This window comes from Oculina patagonica, chromosome 6 (genome assembly GCF_052425735.1).
Source record: "Oculina patagonica isolate OP01 chromosome 6, crgOcupat, whole genome shotgun sequence".
Classification (NCBI taxonomy): Eukaryota; Metazoa; Cnidaria; class Anthozoa; order Scleractinia; family Oculinidae; genus Oculina; species Oculina patagonica.
The window spans coordinates 11,575,065-11,594,966 of NC_135763.1; the positions used below are offsets into that span (position 1 = coordinate 11,575,065).

At 38.2% G+C, this 19,902-nt stretch overlaps 1 protein-coding gene across 4 annotated transcripts; it reads left to right on the top strand.

Moving 5' to 3' along the window:
- Positions 1-836: 836 nt before the first annotated feature.
- On the top strand, positions 837-11,605 carry LOC144658694 (uncharacterized). 4 transcript variants are annotated; one of them, XM_078519165.1, is made up of 2 exons: positions 837-966; positions 10,163-11,605. In XM_078519165.1, exon 2 carries the CDS (start codon positions 10,310-10,312, stop codon positions 11,042-11,044), a length of 735 nt encoding a protein of 244 aa, XP_078375291.1. In that variant the 5' UTR covers positions 837-966; positions 10,163-10,309; the 3' UTR covers positions 11,045-11,605. The 4 variants fall into 4 exon arrangements, with proteins under 4 accessions (XP_078375291.1, XP_078375294.1, XP_078375295.1 ...); XM_078519168.1 differs by lacking the exon at positions 837-966 and adding an exon at positions 2,052-2,201; XM_078519169.1 differs by lacking the exon at positions 837-966 and adding an exon at positions 3,535-3,552.
- The last annotated feature ends 8,297 nt before the right edge of the window (positions 11,606-19,902 follow it).

The window sequence follows — 19,902 nt, forward strand, 5'->3', positions numbered from 1 at the left end:
TTTTTTTTGGTATTTTTGTTTTAAACAGGCCAAATAAATTTTAATTTCCTTTTAGGTCTAAACATTTTGCCTAAATTGTACGATAAATCGAGCAACCGGCAATAGTAAACGAGAAACGTTTAAACAGACTAAAAGGTCTGTCGTAGTAATAGCTTTTATTTACAATTGTCGGACGGGAATGAATGAAAGGAATTTAGATCATGTCGCTCTCGATGTATCTAGAAATTAGCTCAGGTTTAGGCTTACGGCACTGGGGGCCAACATTTAGCAAACAGCAAATTGAAAATGGTGGTTTTTTTTTAAGAAATGGATAAATAATTAAAGTGAGATAAATAGGGTCTTACAACTTGTAATGTTTTCAGTAGTTAAAAGCCAGCGAATGGTTCTTAGTTTTCTTATCTGAGGTAAATAATAAATCGTATTTACTTCATGATGACACGGCATGGCCTACATTTACATATGGACCAAGTTTATGGGCGTCATTGCCTGATGTTTTCCATTCATGCATATATTTCTGTATTTGTATGAATGGTTTGTGATAATGAAAAATTGCGAACGTGTTCCTTGACAGCAACTGTCAATTTTGTAGGGCACGTAGGAATATTTCACGATAAAAAAGTCTAAAAAACTATAAACCTTAAAGGTTATTTTGATGCATTTGGAGTTCGAATAAAAAATAGCCAAAATTTCTTTGATTCGATGAGGATTTTTATTTTTTAATTTATGTTCGCTGAAATCGTACTACAGCTGTAATTACTATTCGGCGTGAAACCTCTGTCGCTTAAAATTCATTGTTTATCTAACTCTCTCTCGGTCAATGTTAATGATATTCCATCGTAACTCAGTGATACCTCATGGTGTTATACAAATGTAAAGAGCACCCGTTGCTCAAAGGCTGAGGAGGTTCCAGGCTGCAGAAGAGAGTTTCTCGTAGAAGTTGAGTCAGAGAAATCCACATGGGATACGGTAGGTTTCCTTCTATCGAAACAAACATTTTCTTAATATCAAGTTTTGTTGTGTTAAACTAAATTTTGGAAAAAATAAATGCAGAGAAGATATGATTGGTATGTATATTCACAAGAAAAACACAAATTTGAGGATCGTTGGTACGCCAGAAGAGTTTACCGCAAAATACAGAACAAGCAGGATTTCGCGCCCAGCTATGCAGGATTAGAATTATTTTAACCCGTTTAAACCGCTTTTTGTGTAAGTGGTGTTCGTGAAGAGATTGCTTACTTCGACGATGTTTATATACCAAATTTGAAATTACGTACAAATTTTAACAAACTGGTCCACCAAGAATAGGAAATATATTACGGAATGCGAGCTTAAATAAAAAAAATAGATCTTAGTTACTCAATCGTTTTTTCATCCAACTTGTTTATCTGTCACATATGGTAACTTTACTATATGTTTTCAAAATTTAAACCCTTAGTGTTTACAGACTTTTCTTGGTCAGTATTGACAACATTATGTATCACATTTTCTTAAATGGAGAAACTGACCAAGTAAAACAGTCATCGTATTCAGCAGAAATCTTGAACTAAATGAAAACCCAATTTAGAATTTCATACAAGAAAGCCATGAATATATATATAATTTTGTATGTTATAATTTGGGAATAAAATTTCAAACCAATGCCCGCATCTGTTGCAAATCAGTCGACAGCTCTTAGCAGCAAATTTTAAATACCTCTATTTTTCACAGACCAATCGTTTTTATCGATTTTTTTTTCATTCACTACAGCAGATAGTATTTATGCGTGGGTTGAATGACAATTAATTTGCATGCCCCATGCTTGTTTACAACGGTAGGCAAAATTTCCCAGTCAGTCGCTCACACGAAAAGCCTCGTTCAATCTTGATTTCCTAAACTACCTTATTTGGTTCGGCATTATTATAAGCAAAAAAGTATCTATCGTGCGGTATTAAGCACCGAAACTTTTCTTTCTGACAAAAGCCTGATAAAAGGTTTGCGGTCGTATATATAATAATTCATGATTTCATGTCATGAATATGCAGTGTTATTCTTATTTTTTCCGTCTAAGAAATGCATCATGTTAAAGACTATCTGTCCGAAACATAACCAATTACCTCTCAAAAACGTGGCAACATGCCACTCACAGAATGAATATACACGCCGTGCCCTTGAGTTGTCCTTGTAGACCATGTGTACTGAGAGAAAGGGACAGATATAAGCAGGTACGGTCGTTTTTACTTTTTTGAGACTCGCCGATCCGCTGCAAAGTACTAAACACAGAACGGGTGGCCAACCAATTACAACCCCACAAAGCAAGCGAGCGTGGGACGAGAAGTAGGAACTATTACTTTTACTTTCGACTGCTAAACGGCACCTTTTTGGTCTCTAGGAAGCTGCCGTGCGCGTGGTTAAAATTTACAAAGGGAAAGAACTTTCAAGCTTGCACGTTTGACACTGGGCAGAATATGCTGAGTGGTGTATAGGTTAGAAACGTGCTTCCCTGCATGGTCCTCGCTTTAATCTCTAACGCTGTGCAGCCCGGCACAAATAACGAATCATTATACATAATTGCACATATATAATTGTCCAAATACTAAACAATCCCAAGCCATCAAAATACTTGAGCTTAATCTACAGCAAAAATACGCACAAAATATGACTGGGGTGCAACGGAGTGCAAAAACACAGGCAATTTAAATTTTAGATGTTTTAGATATTTGAATTTCTTTCATCCGTCCATCTTGATGTAGTTTTATAAAGCCAATAACTACGATTATGGATTTATGGCATAACGAGCTATAACAAAAATAAGAAACACTTAATGTTTCTTATTATCCTTTTGGCGCGTTATACCAACTACATAATGTTAAGTTAGATTAGACCTTGGCATTAATATCGCATGCAATCAACTTCAATCACATTTTGAAGTTTTATTTTATTATAAAAAATATATTTTCCTTTCACTTTACCGACGTCATTCAACTTAACGACACTTGAAAAGAAGCCGCAGAACTAATTTTGAGAGTTACGAGTGCCAGTAAGCTGAGAGGGTTTCCAGCTGTGATGATAAATTCTATCCGCTGCAATTTACCATTTCTCGATAAGGAGATATGGTAAATATACAAATGGACAGCATGTTAAATACACTTAAAAGTTTCCCTTTAAAGAAAGATAAAACAGAAGCCAGCAGTCCGTAGTTTTCTATTAGTTAGCAAGGTTACATGTAGATTGTCTTGTCCAGCGGTAGATATTAAGTCTTAGAGTTTGGCTTCGTGTAATGTCAGGGGAAGGGGCGGTTGTACACAGGTTTGTAATGTCCTTTGTTTCGAGTCTGGCTTCGTTTATCCCCTCTGTTTCACCGAGTGCTTTATATTACAAAGTCGTTTGCTGTTGATTGCTGATGAGTAACGCAAAGGTGATGCGACCTAACAAAAATTCATCATGGTTTGCTCAGAAATTTCAAGAAGGAGGTTAGAAAGACCGCCGTGGACCACCTGGTGAAGGATGTTTGACGGGTCGAGATGTGGCACGAATCTTAAGAGGGAGTTAAATTTCGCGAATGACGGGAAATGAGTAAGCAAATTTTTCATTTAAAGAAAAGGAAAACAGAATTCAGTCAGCAGCCCTTGATCAGGGAGCATGGTGAAATGTAGATTGTCTTGACCAGCGATAGATGCAAAAATTTGGCTTTGTGTATGTCCTTTGTTTCACCGTGTGCTTTCGCTAAAGTCGTCTGCTGTTTGAGTGCCGATGAGCGCCACAAAGGTGATGCAACCTCACAAAAATTTGTCTTGGTTTGCTCAGAAATTGCAAGAAGGAGGGTTTGAAAGACCGAGGACCACCAGGTGAAAGGAAGATTGACGGATCAAAATGTGGCACGAAATTTGTTTTTCGCGGGAGTTTAATTTCGCGAATGACGAAACAAATTTTTCGCGGATCTTGATTTTAGACTTGAACAAACCTTCATAGTTATTGGTTACTGTTAGTTCCTGTCCATTATTTCGGCGGTTTCTTGAAAAAAAAAAAGACTAGAGGCTACAATTCAAGGTCACTTAATAACGGAGTACAGTATTGCGGTTTTAAATTTTGCCGAATTTATTCTTTATTACAGAATCTAATGTTCGCGGAGAGTTAGAAAATACGCAAAATTCATGTCACACGGTAATCTACGACGAATTTCCGCTTCCCTCTCCACCTGACAAAAAAAGCCGAACGGTTTCCAATGCATTGCAATTAATCAATTCAGTCTGCACTTTGTTTAGACGTTAGTTTCTTAGCAGCAGCTTTCAGTACTTGATAAATAACACTTGGAGAGTAAAACTACCCAGTCATGGATCTCCTCTGGGCTCCATTGATATCAGCAATAAAATATTGAGAGTTGATCTCAAAGCTCCAGTCAATGGCATTACACGAAAATCATGTCAAAGTTTGCCGACGTTACTGACTCTCTGGCCATGTAGAGTAAACCCTATCACATAGTTTGTCATAGACATAAGAATAATTTCACTTTTAGCCAGTACGTTTATGATTGCGCCGCAGTTTCTGCAGTTGCAGCAGACAGTGTCAGTTCTCTAGAAATGAACATCAAATTCCCGATATCTTTATATATATGTTACACACCTGCTTACACGACGATTTAAAACAGGCTTTTCACCTAATTGTGTATTCTTTAACGTTACATTATAACCCGCATGAACATTAGTGAAGACTTCGGTTTCAGTGCAACGAAAGGGGCGACGTTAGTACGGACAAAGCATCTTGAAAAAAATGGGACAATTTTTTTCAAGTTTGTCGTTCGTAATAAATCTTAACCTTTCTCGTTTTTAACCATCTTCGCTAATATTGGTTTATTGACACTTCTATGGTGTTTTTGGTATTTGGTACCTTACAAAAATGAATTATTGTAAAGTTTTAGCCAGTTTTTTTTTGTACTTCAGGAAAATGACTTCAAATCAGTATCAGGGTCAGTTGACAATATTAGACGAACGCGAAAAAAAAAAAATGTGCTCTGTTGATGTGCTTTGATTATAATTCTCTAATCTCTGATCTTTTTACTCAATTAAGTTTTCTTAGGAGATTGTTCCTTTCCTTATTGCACCGAAACCAAATTCGACTTTCGCGAGGCCTGCTAGCGTCATAATACTAGTAAACCACCTGCTTTGATTGGTCTTGAAGTAGTGAGGAGAAAAAAGGCCTTAATCAATGTTGTGGCCGGACTGATGAAAGCTAACAATGTATGTGAATGCGAGAAAACACTTTACAACAATAACTTACATGAACCTCTATTATGAAACTGTGCCACAGATTTTAGCCGAATTAAGACATTTAACAAATCTACCACATGTTTCCATGGTCAACACCTTTTAACCCTTACAAAATTTTCAAAACTCAAGTGGAACGACAAGCACCCTTACGCGAGTCGTTTCAAAGTTTTGGACATTTTAAGGTGTCATTTCTATGATTTATAAGAATGTAGACCATGTAAAGATTTAGCCGATTTGTTTTATCAGCAATAAATTGTGCAATAACATCGACATCTACCGATGAATTACTTTGGAAAATCAGTGCGAGATCGCGCGAGCGAGTGACAGCCCCTTAGGCCCGGTTCTTTTTTTTGTTGTAAAAAAAAAAAACCTTAGATGATCTTGGATCGCAGTTTTTGCACATTAAGTCCACAAATGTGTAGCAAATTTCGTCCCAAATAATCCAGTTGACATTTCACAACTCGCTGGATCCTGTTTTCGGAAAGTCGCGAACAATTTCTCACATCTTTATGAAATTTCTTTGCGTTACAGGTTATGTCATCTCTCATTGACCGACCAATTAGCTCTCGACCAATGAGCGCGCGAGAATTCTCTCAGTTATTGTATAAAATAAAATGGCCACCAATTAGAGTGATTGAGTGAAATATAAAATTAACCACTTAAAACAGCGAATGAATATTTCAATAACACGGCGAATACAATAGAAGGTGCGGATGAACAAATTGAAGAAGATTAAAACGAATTGCGATATGGGTGTTTTGAGAAACTGAACAGTTTTCAAAGTCTTAAAGTCTTAATGTCTTAATCTCGTTTGTTTGTAAATTTAATTACATTGCCCGGGAGACGCTTTTGGCTGTAATGAAGCTATGGTTTTGTCATTAAGATCCATAGAAGTATTTTCTTAGCTAACATTAAGTTTCATAGCGAGTATTGGCAACGTAATAAAATAGACGCAACCGTGACACAATCCTTTTAAGGTCTGTTACAATCTGAACACATTTTCGTTGGTTTGATTGAAATTTCCTAATTATATTATAATACCTTCCGCTTTTTGTGATTGACAGGTTGGGGTATGTTTTTTTTGCCTTTTATGTTATCGTAAAAACCTGATGTTGCCTTTGATTTGCAGATTCAAAAACTTATCGGCCGTTTGAACAAAACAGTAAAAATCTGTTGAGGCACTTCGGTCAAGTCGATTCTTTAAATTAAATTTCAGTTAAAAAGAAAGCTGACTAAAGGAGAGCGGTTGATACAGTACATTAATGAAATCCGAACAGTTCAAAGCAGAACTAGATTTTAACCAGCCGGCGCACCAGGATTCTTTTTTTCCTGATCAATAGAAATCTAAGGGTTTATAAAAATAATAAGGTATCTCTGCAGGGGAAGATCTACTTATCCATTCTTCTGAGAGAAAGGCAGAAGCAAAGAGCAGGCGTTGAGCCATGCACACCCTTGACCTATACGCACGTGCTGCGCAACATCGTGCTGCCGAATTTACATAGAAAACGCATGATATGTGATGTTGGCATGACAACACTTATGTATGTCCGGAAAACGACCAGTTGTTTCATTCAAACTCAAGACAGACACAATGAACCTTGAAACAATACAGCCTCGTCTACAACGTAAGACGTTTGGAGTAAAACGTCTATAAGGCAATTGCTTTAAGACACTCCATTTAAATCCTGACGCTTGTGAATCTGTCAGAGGGAGCGCTTCACTGGCAAAAGTAAGTCAGTCTCTATAAGTCCATCAATGTTGATGAGATATTTATTTTGATTTTTGTCAATACCTAAAGAAGTCAACCTTTGAACACGGCTTCGAGAAGGCCGAATGAAGAAGATTTTTCGAAAATTGCTGATTCGTCGACTCGTCAAATAAGGTATTGCATAATCAAGGTTAAAATCAGTTGAAATATACGAAAGATTTCGTTTCAGTCTTGACAAGATAATTTCAGCCGAACTTTTGTACACAATTTCAAAGATTTTCATAAACTTAGCTTAATGCTCGACTGGCCGGTGCAAAAAACTGCTATACTAACAATAGGCACAATCTGAGAAATCGCTTTGGGTAAATCGGTAAATTAAGGCTTATGAAACGCTATTTGTGTACCGTATGCCGCCTATTTTCGCAATTACTCATTCGATAAGAAAGATCATGCTTTTTATTTATTTCCACTTGACTAAGACTGGCTCTCGGCGATATATTTTATTCATCTTCAAGATGTCTAGATCTCAAGCGGGACTCATGCCAGTTGTATTTTTGTATATTGATGTTTAAGCAGCTTTTTCGTTCATTTGTATTGTGGCTAAATGATTTCTGGAGTTACGAAATGGCAGCTGCGAGCTGAACGACAAAAATTGGCTTATTGAAATTAATTCGATCTATTTTGCATTTCAAAACAAAAATTCGTGAATCCTTAATGACAAGTGTAAAGTAATTGTTGTGGTTACAACAGAGAATGACTGCTTGACGTGAAAACGACATTACATTTACGTTAATTTCTAGACCAGTACTGGCGATCTATCTGCTTGTTTTGATCCGAAGAAAGGAGGTTCAAGAATAACCACGGACGAAAATTGTATGTCAAAGATTTTATCTGGCGAACTGACATCCTGCAATCGCTCCTGATTCGTTTTCAATGCTCATTGTTCCTATTTATGTTTGTCACCTTTATAATAACAAGGTTCTAATTTGTATTCTATAAAGGATCTTAGCAGCAAAATGAAAAGGATTTTTAAATCAGGTTGGAGCTTCTGATGAATTAAATGACTGTCTTTTAGACCACATTTTGGGCAAGCTCCGTTATGATCTTTCAGCTTAGGCGAGAATATGACATGAAAACCCAGTTTCAAAGTACATTTGGGGTTACTCACAACATAATTTATGAAGAAGGCGTGAATTATGCCAAATAGTACAGAAAGAAAGACCTCGTGTTGAACCCCTGTCTTCTCTATTTAATTTATTTCCATTTTCCTTCTTCTTGTTGTTGACTCAGACTTTGTTTGATTTCTACTCGTGGAATCGCTTTAAGTGTTGAATTCCTTTTGGACCGAGAACAACCAACACAATTTTCATCAACTCCATTGAGTCCAACCGTTTCAAGTCAATAATAAGCCCAATTATAAATATAAGTTCTATTATATTTGGTACAGGTGACCGTGAAACTGTCACTATAATTTACGCTCAAAGAAAACGCCCTAACCTTCGAGAACACACTCAGTGCAGTTTTGGGATCGTAGTTAACGTAGTGATCTGGTTGTTCAGATGAACGTTACGAGGGCAGAATTTATACAAACGTGTCATCTTTATGCATGTATTTAAAGTGATTTTTGTTGCTTCACCACGTGTATTTTATCTTTAGCATCTATCAGCATAAAAAGCAATTAGCGCACACTGAACGGTGAAAGGACGAAAAGCGAAATGTGATGGGCAGGGAAAACATTTAATTATCTAACGAACCTTTTAAACGCGCAGTTCTTTCATGTATGGCCAATAGTACAGGACATCTGCGAAAAGTACAATAATTTACTAGAAATGAAAACAGTTCCCTGCTAGCACTGTCTTTTCATTGGGACATTGATTAATTGTCATTAGCCACTGGACGAGATTGGTAAAATAAAATTCAGTACAAATCCTACGGATGAACGAAAATTTTAGCTAATCACTGCCGCAAATAAATAACGAAAAGTGTCAACGAGACATTCGAACTCTTAGATAACTTTAAGAGCACGCAAAAGAACAACATCTAGACTTCTCGTATTACGACACAAAAAACACAAAAAACCAACAACACTCAAGATACCATGTGGGTATAAGCTTCGAAAACGTGCACCGCGATTTGACTCCAACCTCTCGGATTTTCTCTGAGACGTTTTATATTGGTGTTGCGTTGTAAGAACTTGCTGTGGTTAAAGAACCTTAATGCATTACACTCGTAGTTAATTTCTCACGTTTAAATTAAGGTTCCTCTGTACACGTGGTGCAAACTACGATAAGACTTCTTTGAGATCCACTCACAAGAAATTTGCATAACACACATTTCGATATCAGCCCGCCCTGTAGGATCTCACAATGTGCTTTTAAATATTATGGACGATTGTTTACGAAATCTAAGACAAAAGAGCCGGTGTCCCTTCCTCTGAAGGACAGCGATTCCACTAATGTATACACGGGAATTTCAAAGCAAAGTCCGTCAACTAGAAGTTTCTTTGAAGCGAAGAAGAAGTAACTCTGGCCGGAGTCGAGCTTTCTGGCGTTGAGAAGAAAATGATTAGAACTTGCTTTGATCAGACCATCCCTATATAGCTACAGCTCTAACTGTTTCTTTGTAGTAGTTCTCATTATCAATACAGCGTAATTTGAAAGATTTCTGTGTTTGCCCCGCCGCAACACCGTGTTATTTGTAGATAGGAAAAATATTAAAAGAATAAATGTCATATTCGGTTTCTCTCATGAGCGCAAAGAACTTTTCCTTACTTTTTAATATTTCTGACGCAAATCGATTGTGGTTATCGTTGTATGCAATATTCAAGCCATCGACTGACAATTTTAATTTAATTTGATGGCCCTCGTTGTTTTAGTTTCTGTCGAATACATTTACTCCGGTCACATAAGGTTTTAATCGGGTACTTAATATTTAGCTGACACGCAATTTTTTTTAGACACGCAAAGCAGAAAATGAAAAGAGAAAGTAAATTTAAAAACCGACTTACTGAGAAACCCAAATCCATGATAAAAGCCAAATGCGATGAAAAACTCTAAGTAGTGAGTAATTTCTCGTGTAGAATTTCATGAATGATGATCGCTTCCAAGTAGACCTGCTGCTTTGTTGTCAGAGATAATGGCTCAACGGGTGCAATTGATTGGTTTTAGCCAATCATATCGCTCCATTAATTGTTGAACTTATGTGTTTTCAGGTGGCCCGATGGCAAGTGTGTTGTGTGAATTGGACTACTAGTTACCGGGCTAGCACTCCGCGCTCCGCGCCAAGCCAGTCAACTACATCAGCTCGCGCGGAGTAAAATTTACTACAAGCCGGAGACAACGACCCATCGCCCTTAAAAATGGCCCTGACAAGCAGTTTGCCTCGTATCGACACGCTGTCCTTTCAACTAAGTCGGCACAGTCTCGACGAAAACCGCAACATAAAACCAGCTTTTTACTACTCCTGGTCGGAACCTTTCGATTTAGACTTTGCCGGAAAGGCTCATAGTAATCCAAAGCGAAGCCGTAGCTTACCGAGCGCATTGGTGACAAAGCGCAAAGAAACAGCACAATCTCAAGTTGGTTCAGTTGGATTAAAACGAGCAAAGGAGAGGGACGAGAACTCGGAGGAAACATGCGGATTTGTAAAGGCAGGGGCTGAAATTCATTCAACCAGTTCTCATACATCGTCAGGGCACCTAACTTTATCAGTTAATAAATATGCAAATCAAGCAAACAGGCATAAAGAATCAGACGCCGCCGCGGACTTGGCTGAATCTTCAGATGACGAAGTAAGTGGACTTCTAGTAAATACTTTAAACGCGAACACAGAAGTAGCAAGTGTTCTCACTGAGATAACGAGTTCGCACAAGTTGACGCAGAACAAACGTCGAACGCCGAATGAGTCTGCTCCTCTTAAACGCACCTTGGAGGCAAATGAAAACACCAATGACAAGAAAAGACGTCGCCCGAGGCTCGACTTTGAAAAGATGCAACTTTCCAGAAATGCAGTAGTTCCTATTCCGCGAAGCGATCAGTCTATCTTTGATGAGGTGTATTTCAGGCCAATTATAACATTTAACGTGGACGAGTGAAGGTGTACGTGACAAAAAATAACGTTTATTAGCGTGAGAAATGCAAACGATGACCAGCAAACACAAATAATTTCAGGTTAAAAAATAAATAATCGTACGATGTTCTCGCGATATAAGGGGATGGTAACCTTCCTTGTTTTTATTATAAACCTGGGAGGCTTTTTTAAAGTAAAATTTTTGTGCTATGCAAAACGTTTAGAATTTTCTTTCCCATTTGGAAATGAATTTGATTCATCAGCTGTTTGAAATGACTGGTTAGCGTGGCTTCTGCCGAACAAAATAAACGTAACATATATTCAAAATTAACATCCGACTGCCAACAGAAACCGCGACGCGATATATATTAGAAAGGTTGGTTTTACAATTGTATCTAAAGCTTCTATACAACAAATGATTTTATTCAAAATAGGACCGTAGAAGCCAAGGGAACTGTGTTGTTGTTAATAACGGGGGAAGCAAAGCTTTTCTAGATCTTCCAATTTATAAAAACAAGGGTTGAAGCAATTTATACCTTGTGTCATCACGAAAAATAATAATAAAGAGAAATTTATTTATCAATGAGAGCTCTTTGTGTTGAGAGTACAATTGTATGAATTGCGGTTTTGGGTGAAAACATTAAATCCTGTGCGGGGAAATTAGCTACAAATGGATTACACATGGTTTGAAACATTATCCTTTCGTGACCATCGGAGTATCTTTTTCGTGTGCGATTTGCATTATGAGTCACTTTTCTAAGTTTCTTAGAAAACAAGAGAACTAAAGAAGTCATGTTGCATTCTGAGCCTCTATTCTTTTGACAGGTAACGAGTTCAAATAAATTTCACATTTATCACTTTTAATGAGCCACCAAACATTTCGAGTGTAAAATGAATTAGCAATTTTCCCGTGGATTGGTTAAATCCATAAAGCTGAAAGTTATGTCCCAGGAAAATTAAAAACGGAAATAAACAGACCCCGCCAACGAAAGCTGCATTAAAATCAATTATGCTACTGAATGGACAAGAATGCTGTTTTTTTATTTAAGAGTGCTTTTGACCAAGGTCGACAAGTCCTTGACATATTTTTGGCTTCCACGGAATAGTAGAGACAGGTGGCCGTTTCTTGGTGAATGGAAGTTGTCACGTGATCAACCACTGAATGGAAAGCCTGCGGCCTGTTTATTTACGGTCACTTTATGTTTGTTGCGTTAGCCAATCATATCTAGGAGGCAATTATGAGAATTTTCTTAGCTCCCTGGGAGGTGAACCTTTTAGCTTCTTCGTAAATTTTTATTCATGAAACAAGATTCTCAAACCACGAAACATGATACGAATAAATTGAGAAATAAGGTTTGATTCCGCCACCCAGCGTTTAACTTTTCTGCTTTCGCCATGGATGATTTCCATTGTAACACAGGGCTTAGTTGTCAGGCTTAGTGTAGGCGATTTTGAAATTAAAGAATCACGTTTACCGTGTTGTTAAAGTTTAATTGATTATCGGATAGGTACTTTGAAACTTTCGAGGATCCGGAAATGACGCTTCGTTCATGGTTATCATTTCTACATCGAGCTAATAAAAAGATCTGCTTCCTGCTTTGAAGATGTAAACTATCTCTATTAAGCCACAGTTTAGGCCTCGAGTTTCTTGAGAAATTTCTCCCCCAAAAAAACAAACGCTGGTTGTTTTGGACTCGTTGTTTACAGTAGTAGTTTATTGGGGTGTGGCCGCGAGCCCGTCTAAGAAAAACGGTAACAATGGCTCTTGAGATGAAAGTAGTCACCTGTAAGGCCCCAAACCACCAGCTTCACATTGAGTTGTAAACAGTCGTTTTCAAACCGTTTAAATGTAGCAAATTGTATCTGTATGCAACGCGGCGTCCTGTCTAAGTGGTAGGGTCATCGTCAGGGGAGAAAACGCACAAGCTGACAGGGTTTTTTAATACCTTCTTCAGCTATATGTAAGAATTCTTTACCCACACGCGGTTTTTACTTTACTTCATCATACCATCTTTTACAATGCGTTGTCCCGTTTTATTGGTTATACATTTTCCCACCACCTACTAAGACATGCCGTTACAAATTGTCTGACTTTTCAAGATTAATTCTGAACATCCGTTGAAGGGATTGTGTTATTTATTTATTTGAAAATCTCTTATGCCATATCAAATTTGAGAACTTTGTTTTCTACTCGACAAATAGTTTCATATGACCTGAAAAAAAAAATACAAATATTTACGTACAGGCCGACATTAATTACCGTAAGTTAGAAGGAAGAAATATTGTATATTTACGCTGGAATGTTTGAACACAACGACTTTGTTTTGAAGAATTGCCAATTTTGGCGAAAACAACACTATGAAACCTGTTTCGTTCTTTTTAACCTTATCTTTCTTTCTTTCCTTCTTGATTGCATAAAGATAGAAAATTGTTTGGAAAACAATGCGCAGCAACGTTGGTAATTTCCCAATTGTCACAAATATAAGAAAGCGACGTCCTTTCATGATTTAACACAGCGCACAATCGCAAAAAAGGACATAGCAGTCAGATTTGCCCTTTTTATCGTCCAATAGACCTCGTATTGGGAGACTGGAGGATGTGTAAACAAATTGAATATCAACGTAAAACGTAGACTATGTAGCCTCCATTTCAGGCCATTCCAAAGTTCTAAGGGAGAATTCTTTATGTGCCAGTCTCAAGTATAAATTCAATCCGAGTTTTCTTTAGACAAATATCTGTCATAGCTTAGGAATAAGTGCTAAGATTTTGCGAGTTTGGTTGGGCTTAGATAGCAGACAATTAAGGTACGATTACTAGCTTAGCAATGGCGTAAATATCTGTAAAAGATAATTTGCTAGTTATTCATTTCACTGTAATTTCCTGGTAAAACATCGAACTTTATCTTAAAAGTGCTTAAGCTTCAAAATTTCTCGAGTCTCAGTACTTGTTTTGTCTAGTTAACTGGAGTGATTTGAATTGTAACTCTATTTTAATGTGTATACAATAGGAACACGACCTTGTTTCTTGCAAAGTTTAATATATACTGTTTCCGTCGAACAAGGTATTGAAAGAAAGTGGTAGAGTATTGCACCCAGAGTATTGAAACGTAAACGATTTCTAAATTTCTTTACCTTATAATGGGAAAAAGATCTTGTGCTTTTGAAAAATATCAAAATCGACAGCAGGTCATGTTGTCTAAAAAAAAAAAATCGATATTTGCATATTTATTCGGAGCCACCTAAATGAAACTAAACCCATTTCAATTAGTCATCTTTACGTGGGCCGCGTGTATCTACTTGTAAGCAAACTGCCCATTGCTAATAAGCTGTGTAAGTAGTTAGTAAACAGGCGGGTGGTATAGTGGAGGATAATCCCCGAAGCCGAACGTTTATCCGAAAATGAATAGTTGGCCAAGGGGTCACTAAGAAGCTTCGAGGGCAACTGTGAAAGTTGGGGGACAATCTTTCAGCCAAGCCATGATTGTACGCCAATATAACAACAAGCCAGAAACTAACTAATTGATTCTTTATGTCCACTGTGGGACATAAGGCAACAGCAATCTCTCTTCATTTAGATCTATTTTGCGCCTCGATCCATGTGAAGCTCAGCCAGGTAGGGGTACATATATTTTATTACCAACTAATTAATTTTTACAGCGCAATTTATCGGTGGAAAAAATTAAATCAAATGACAGTGACAATCACGGTGTGAAGGCACTAATGTGTGCATGTAAAAAGGACGGAAACTGGATTTGGAATTGGAATTGGAATGTACGTGCAAAGTACACAGTTGATGTAGCAGCACAAATAGCTGCAAATTGAATGAATAAGTAAGGATTTACCGATTCTGGGTATTCTCAATTTATTTGGAAAGTGAAGGAAGAACCAAGCCGGTGTAGGAAAGACCGATCTTCAGGGTTTGAGTACGAGAGAGGCGATTGCCAAATAGTTAACGCACTGGACTCGAGCTCCCAGTCAAGTGGTCCGGACTCGAACCCTGTTTGGGTTCATTGTGTTGTGTTCTTGAGCAGGACGCTTTACTTCACTGTGACTCTTTTTATCCTGCAGGTGTTTGAATAGGTATCGGCAAGCTAGATGCCTGGTGATAACCCTGGGATGGGTTAAATTTCTATCCAGGGATTGGTAGAAATACTCCTAGTCGCGTCAAGACAAACGTCGTCCAGGTTCGAACCCTTACTTAAACTCTTCTCCTTTACTTGTAATCAGTTAGATTAGAGGTAAAGTTGCCTTGATTTGAAGGAGTTAAGCTGGTGTTAAACTATTACCGATACCAGAAGGTTGTTATCGAGCAGCCGCAGGCAGTCTATGTCTAACACAGCTGCCATTAGTTGATGAGAATCAATCACGACTGATGAAAGAAAGGGAGTGCATTTAAATGACCTCTTTGTCCCTAATAGACCCTTACAGTACATTGAAATGAAATGGATTTGCAGGAGCGATACTGTTTGTTACTTTATTTTAGTCGACCGGCCGTTTGCGCTTCCGGTCGTCACCTTCCATCGAAGCATCAAAACAATGAGTGCTAGCACTTACGAAATGGCCGGTAGCACTTATTTATGAAAAGAGCAGGTCAAAATTAGCACATGGTCTTATAAATACTAACAGTTATATGGTTGCGTATCAAGACTTGTTTTGCTGTCTTTCAAATAACACTTCTACGGTTTCTTTTCCCCGCGTGTGCTGCTTACATTTTCGACCGTGAAAAACGAGGTGTTAGCACCAACCAATTTTTTTGATCATGTGGTTAACAGGAACAAAGGCCGTTTCCAACTGGTTCAGAATTATTTCAATTAGAAACTCGTTTCCCAATCACAATATTTCACATTTCTTACTAAATAAGCTATGACACATCTCTTCAAAAGACGTATTTAAAAAACTGTGGCGTTCTTGTTGACTTTTCGGATGATGTGCATGGAATTTAAATAAGTGGTTATAAGCCTTGCTGCTGAGTAAATAGTAATCAGAGTTACTGGTACTAACATGACTTCATCCACAGAAGAACGGCAAGAACTGCGAGAAAGCAAGGCACATGTTTACAACTCTTCCACACGCTTTTCAAATGTGGGACATGTTGCTGGAACATGTTGTTTTTCAAGTCATCGACACGTTGTTGTGAATTGCATTGACTTTCATCCAACAAATACCAACAGGGTGGTCAAATGGATTCAATATTTTTACCACTCAAAGGTATTTTATTTTAAACAACTATCTACGAACCTAAACTTAAGTATTGTTTCCCGTTCGTCATATTCTACGAAAACCGTTATGTGTAAGCACCTATTGTTCTGACTGACAAAACCCCATGAGGACCCGCATAGGACATTTTTCGGTTCGCTGTTGGAAGCCAACGTTGCTACAGACGCCATGCGTAATTATATAGCACAATCGCAAAAATGTGTGAATCCTCGCAGCGGAGGTGAATTTCACTCTTAATTGATAATTTCGACGTTCGCAGCTTGCATTTTATTTGGCTTTTATTTTATTTTTTAACTGAGAATGATAACAGTTGTACCAGTAAGCCGGATAGCTGAATAATAACGGATTATATTAGTGTACAGTTCTAAAAATCATTTAAAACAATGTTTAAATCTGTTTATCGTTCACTTTGGTTCATTTCACGCAGCGAAGTCATTGCGGCACGGCGTGAAGCCGCGATTGTAGGTTTATCTGGCAACCAACGCGTGAAAGCTTTAACTTGAAGCTTGAAACAGTTTTTCTATAGTAGTTATATCAATTGTTCTCATTCTGCGTTACTTCAGATGCAACTTTCTTTCGTTTTCTTCAATGCGGGATGCTCGCATATCAAATTCAGGCTTTGTCTTAAACGTTGATTGATTGCAGACGTGTCGCGTTAAATAACCGCAAGCAGAGCGCGCGCTAACGTCAAAATTATCTGAAAACCCAAACTGCACAGTGCAGGGAGCGATCGAAAAAAAAAGATTTCGCAATGTTTTTGTTTGCTATTTATATTATAAGCGCGTATTAAAAGCTGCCCATTTCGTTAAGGTGTCAATCCATTATTCAATGCAGACACTCTTTGAGCTTGTCGTGAGTGTGTACAAGAATAGCGATCGAGTATATTGTGTTGTGAATTTTCACGCCTCGAATAAAGCTCTAACGAGGAATATTATGCATCTTGAGTGAAAAGTCTACATTTTTCTCCAAGTTAGCTGTGCGCCAGAAAATTCCCCAACAAGCAATGGAATAATGAATAAAAAGACGCGAAAAACGTGACACGAGACACTGAGCCCAAAGGGGCTTTTGATCGTTTATTTGTATGAATGCAACAACATGTTACTGTGAGAGGTTATTCAGACATTCTACGTAAACGCCTTTAGACGACTCATTCAGACGAAATCTGCTTTTCACACACACAAAAAAAACGGCAAGGCGTATTTTAGTGCCCAAACTAGTCAACTATTAAATTAAAATACAGCTCGCCGCGGCTATTCGCATCGTAACAAGAGAAAACAATACTATTCTTTTGTTGGTGAGCCATATCATCCAACGATCGATTTTCTAAATGTCTTCGCACGAAAAACACGGGAAGCAAGCAAAAGGTGCATTCTTAACAAGCACAAAATAAAATCATGGCATTATGTAATCTTTTTAAACTCGAACTACCAAATTATACGCCCCTCCCCGAATCCCTTATTCCCCCTGCCCCTTAAAGAACCCTCTTAGAGTTGGATAGAATCGGATAAAAAATGCAGGAAGTTTCATAATGCCATAACGTTCTAACTCACAGAATCACGGGCGTGCCACCTAGTGTTTCTGTTGCAGTTCTTGCACTTAGGAGTTTGGTAGAAAATCATGGCATTATCAAATATTCCCACATTCGGACAACCCTAACTCCCCCTGCCCCTTAAAGAACCCTCTTAGAGTTGGATAGAATCGGATAAAAAATGCAGGAAGTTTCATAATGCCATAACATTCTAACTCACAGAATCACGGGCGTGCCACCTAGTGTTTCTGTTGCAGTTCTTGCACTTAGGAGTTTGGTAGAAAATCATGGCATTATCAAATATTCCCACATTCGGACAACCCTAACTCCCCCTGCCCCTTAAAAACCCCTCTTAGAGTTGGATAGAATCGGGAAAATATGCAGGAAGTTTCATAATGCCATAACGTTCTAACTCACAGAATCACGGGCGTGCCACCTAGTGTTTCTGTTGCAGTTCTTGCACTTAGGAGTTTGGTAGAAAATCATGGCATTATCAAATATTCCCACATTCGGACAACCCTAACTCCCCCTGCCCCTTAAAGAACCCTCTTAGAGTTGGATAGAATCGGGAAAATATGCAGGAAGTTTCATAATGCCATAACGTTCTAACTCACAGAATCACGGGCGTGCCACCTAGTGTTTCTGTTGCAGTTCTTGCACTTAGGAGTTTGGTAGAAAATCATGGCATTATCAAATATTCACACATTCGGACAACCCCAATTCCCGCTGCCCCGTAAAAACCCCTCTTAGAGTTGGATAGAATCGGGAAAAATATGCAGGAAGTTTCATAATGCCATAACGTTCTAACTCACAGAATCACGGGCGTGCCACCTAGTGTTTCTGTTGCAGTTCTTGCACTTAGGAGTTTGGTAGAAAATCATGGCATTATCAAATATTCCCACATTCGGACAACCCTAACTCCCCCTGCCCCTTAAAGAACCCTCTTAGAGTTGGATAGAATCGGATAAAAAATGCAGGAAGTTTCATAATGCCATAACATTCTAACTCACAGAATCACGGGCGTGCCACCTAGTGTTTCTGTTGCAGTTCTTGCACTTAGGAGTTTGGTAGAAAATCATGGCATTATCAAATATTCCCACATTCGGACAACCCTAACTCCCCCTGCCCCTTAAAAACCCCTCTTAGAGTTGGATAGAATCGGGAAAATATGCAGGAAGTTTCATAATGCCATAACGTTCTAACTCACAGAATCACGGGCGTGCCACCTAGTGTTTCTGTTGCAGTTCTTGCACTTAGGAGTATGGTAGAAAATCATGGCATTATCAAATATTCCCACATTCGGACAGCCCTAACTCCCCCTGCCCCTTAAAGAACCCTCTTAGAGTTGGATAGAATCGGGAAAATATGCAGGAAGTTTCATAATGCCATAACGTTCTAACTCACAGAATCACGGGCGTGCCACCTAGTGTTTCTGTTGCAGTTCTTGCACTTAGGAGTTTGGTAGAAAATCATGGCATTATCAAATATTCACACATTCGGACAACCCCAATTCCCGCTGCCCCGTAAAAACCCCTCTTAGAGTTGGATAGAATCGGGAAAAATATGCAGGAAGTTTCATAATGCCATAACGTTCTAACTCACAGAATCACGGGCGTGCCACCTAGTGTTTCTGTTGCAGTTCTTGCACTTAGGAGTATGGTAGAAAATCATGGCATTATCAAATATTCCCACATTCGGACAACCCTAATTCCCCCTGCCCCGTAAAAACCCCTCTTGGAGTTGGATAGAATCGGGGAAAAAATGGAGGAAGTTTCATAATGCCATAACGTTCTAACTCACAGAATCACGGGCGTGCCACCTAGTGTTTCTGTTGCTTTTGGATAAGTACTTGCACTTAGGAGTTGTAGAACAGTATGGCATTATCAAATATCCCCACATTCTGACAAAAATAAAATAATAGTCCCTTATGCGTTTGCCCTTTGAAAGACTTTCCATTTACCCTGCCTACTGTTGCTGGGTGCGCTACATAAGGAGCAAATAATATAAAAAAAAAAATAACAAGTAAAAATTATTATATATCTTTCTGATCTTTATGCGTATCTGGTTCAGTGATAAATTTTATAAGCAATTCACTGGACGGTTAATATATCTGAGCGTGCAGTGCTTGACAATCGATAT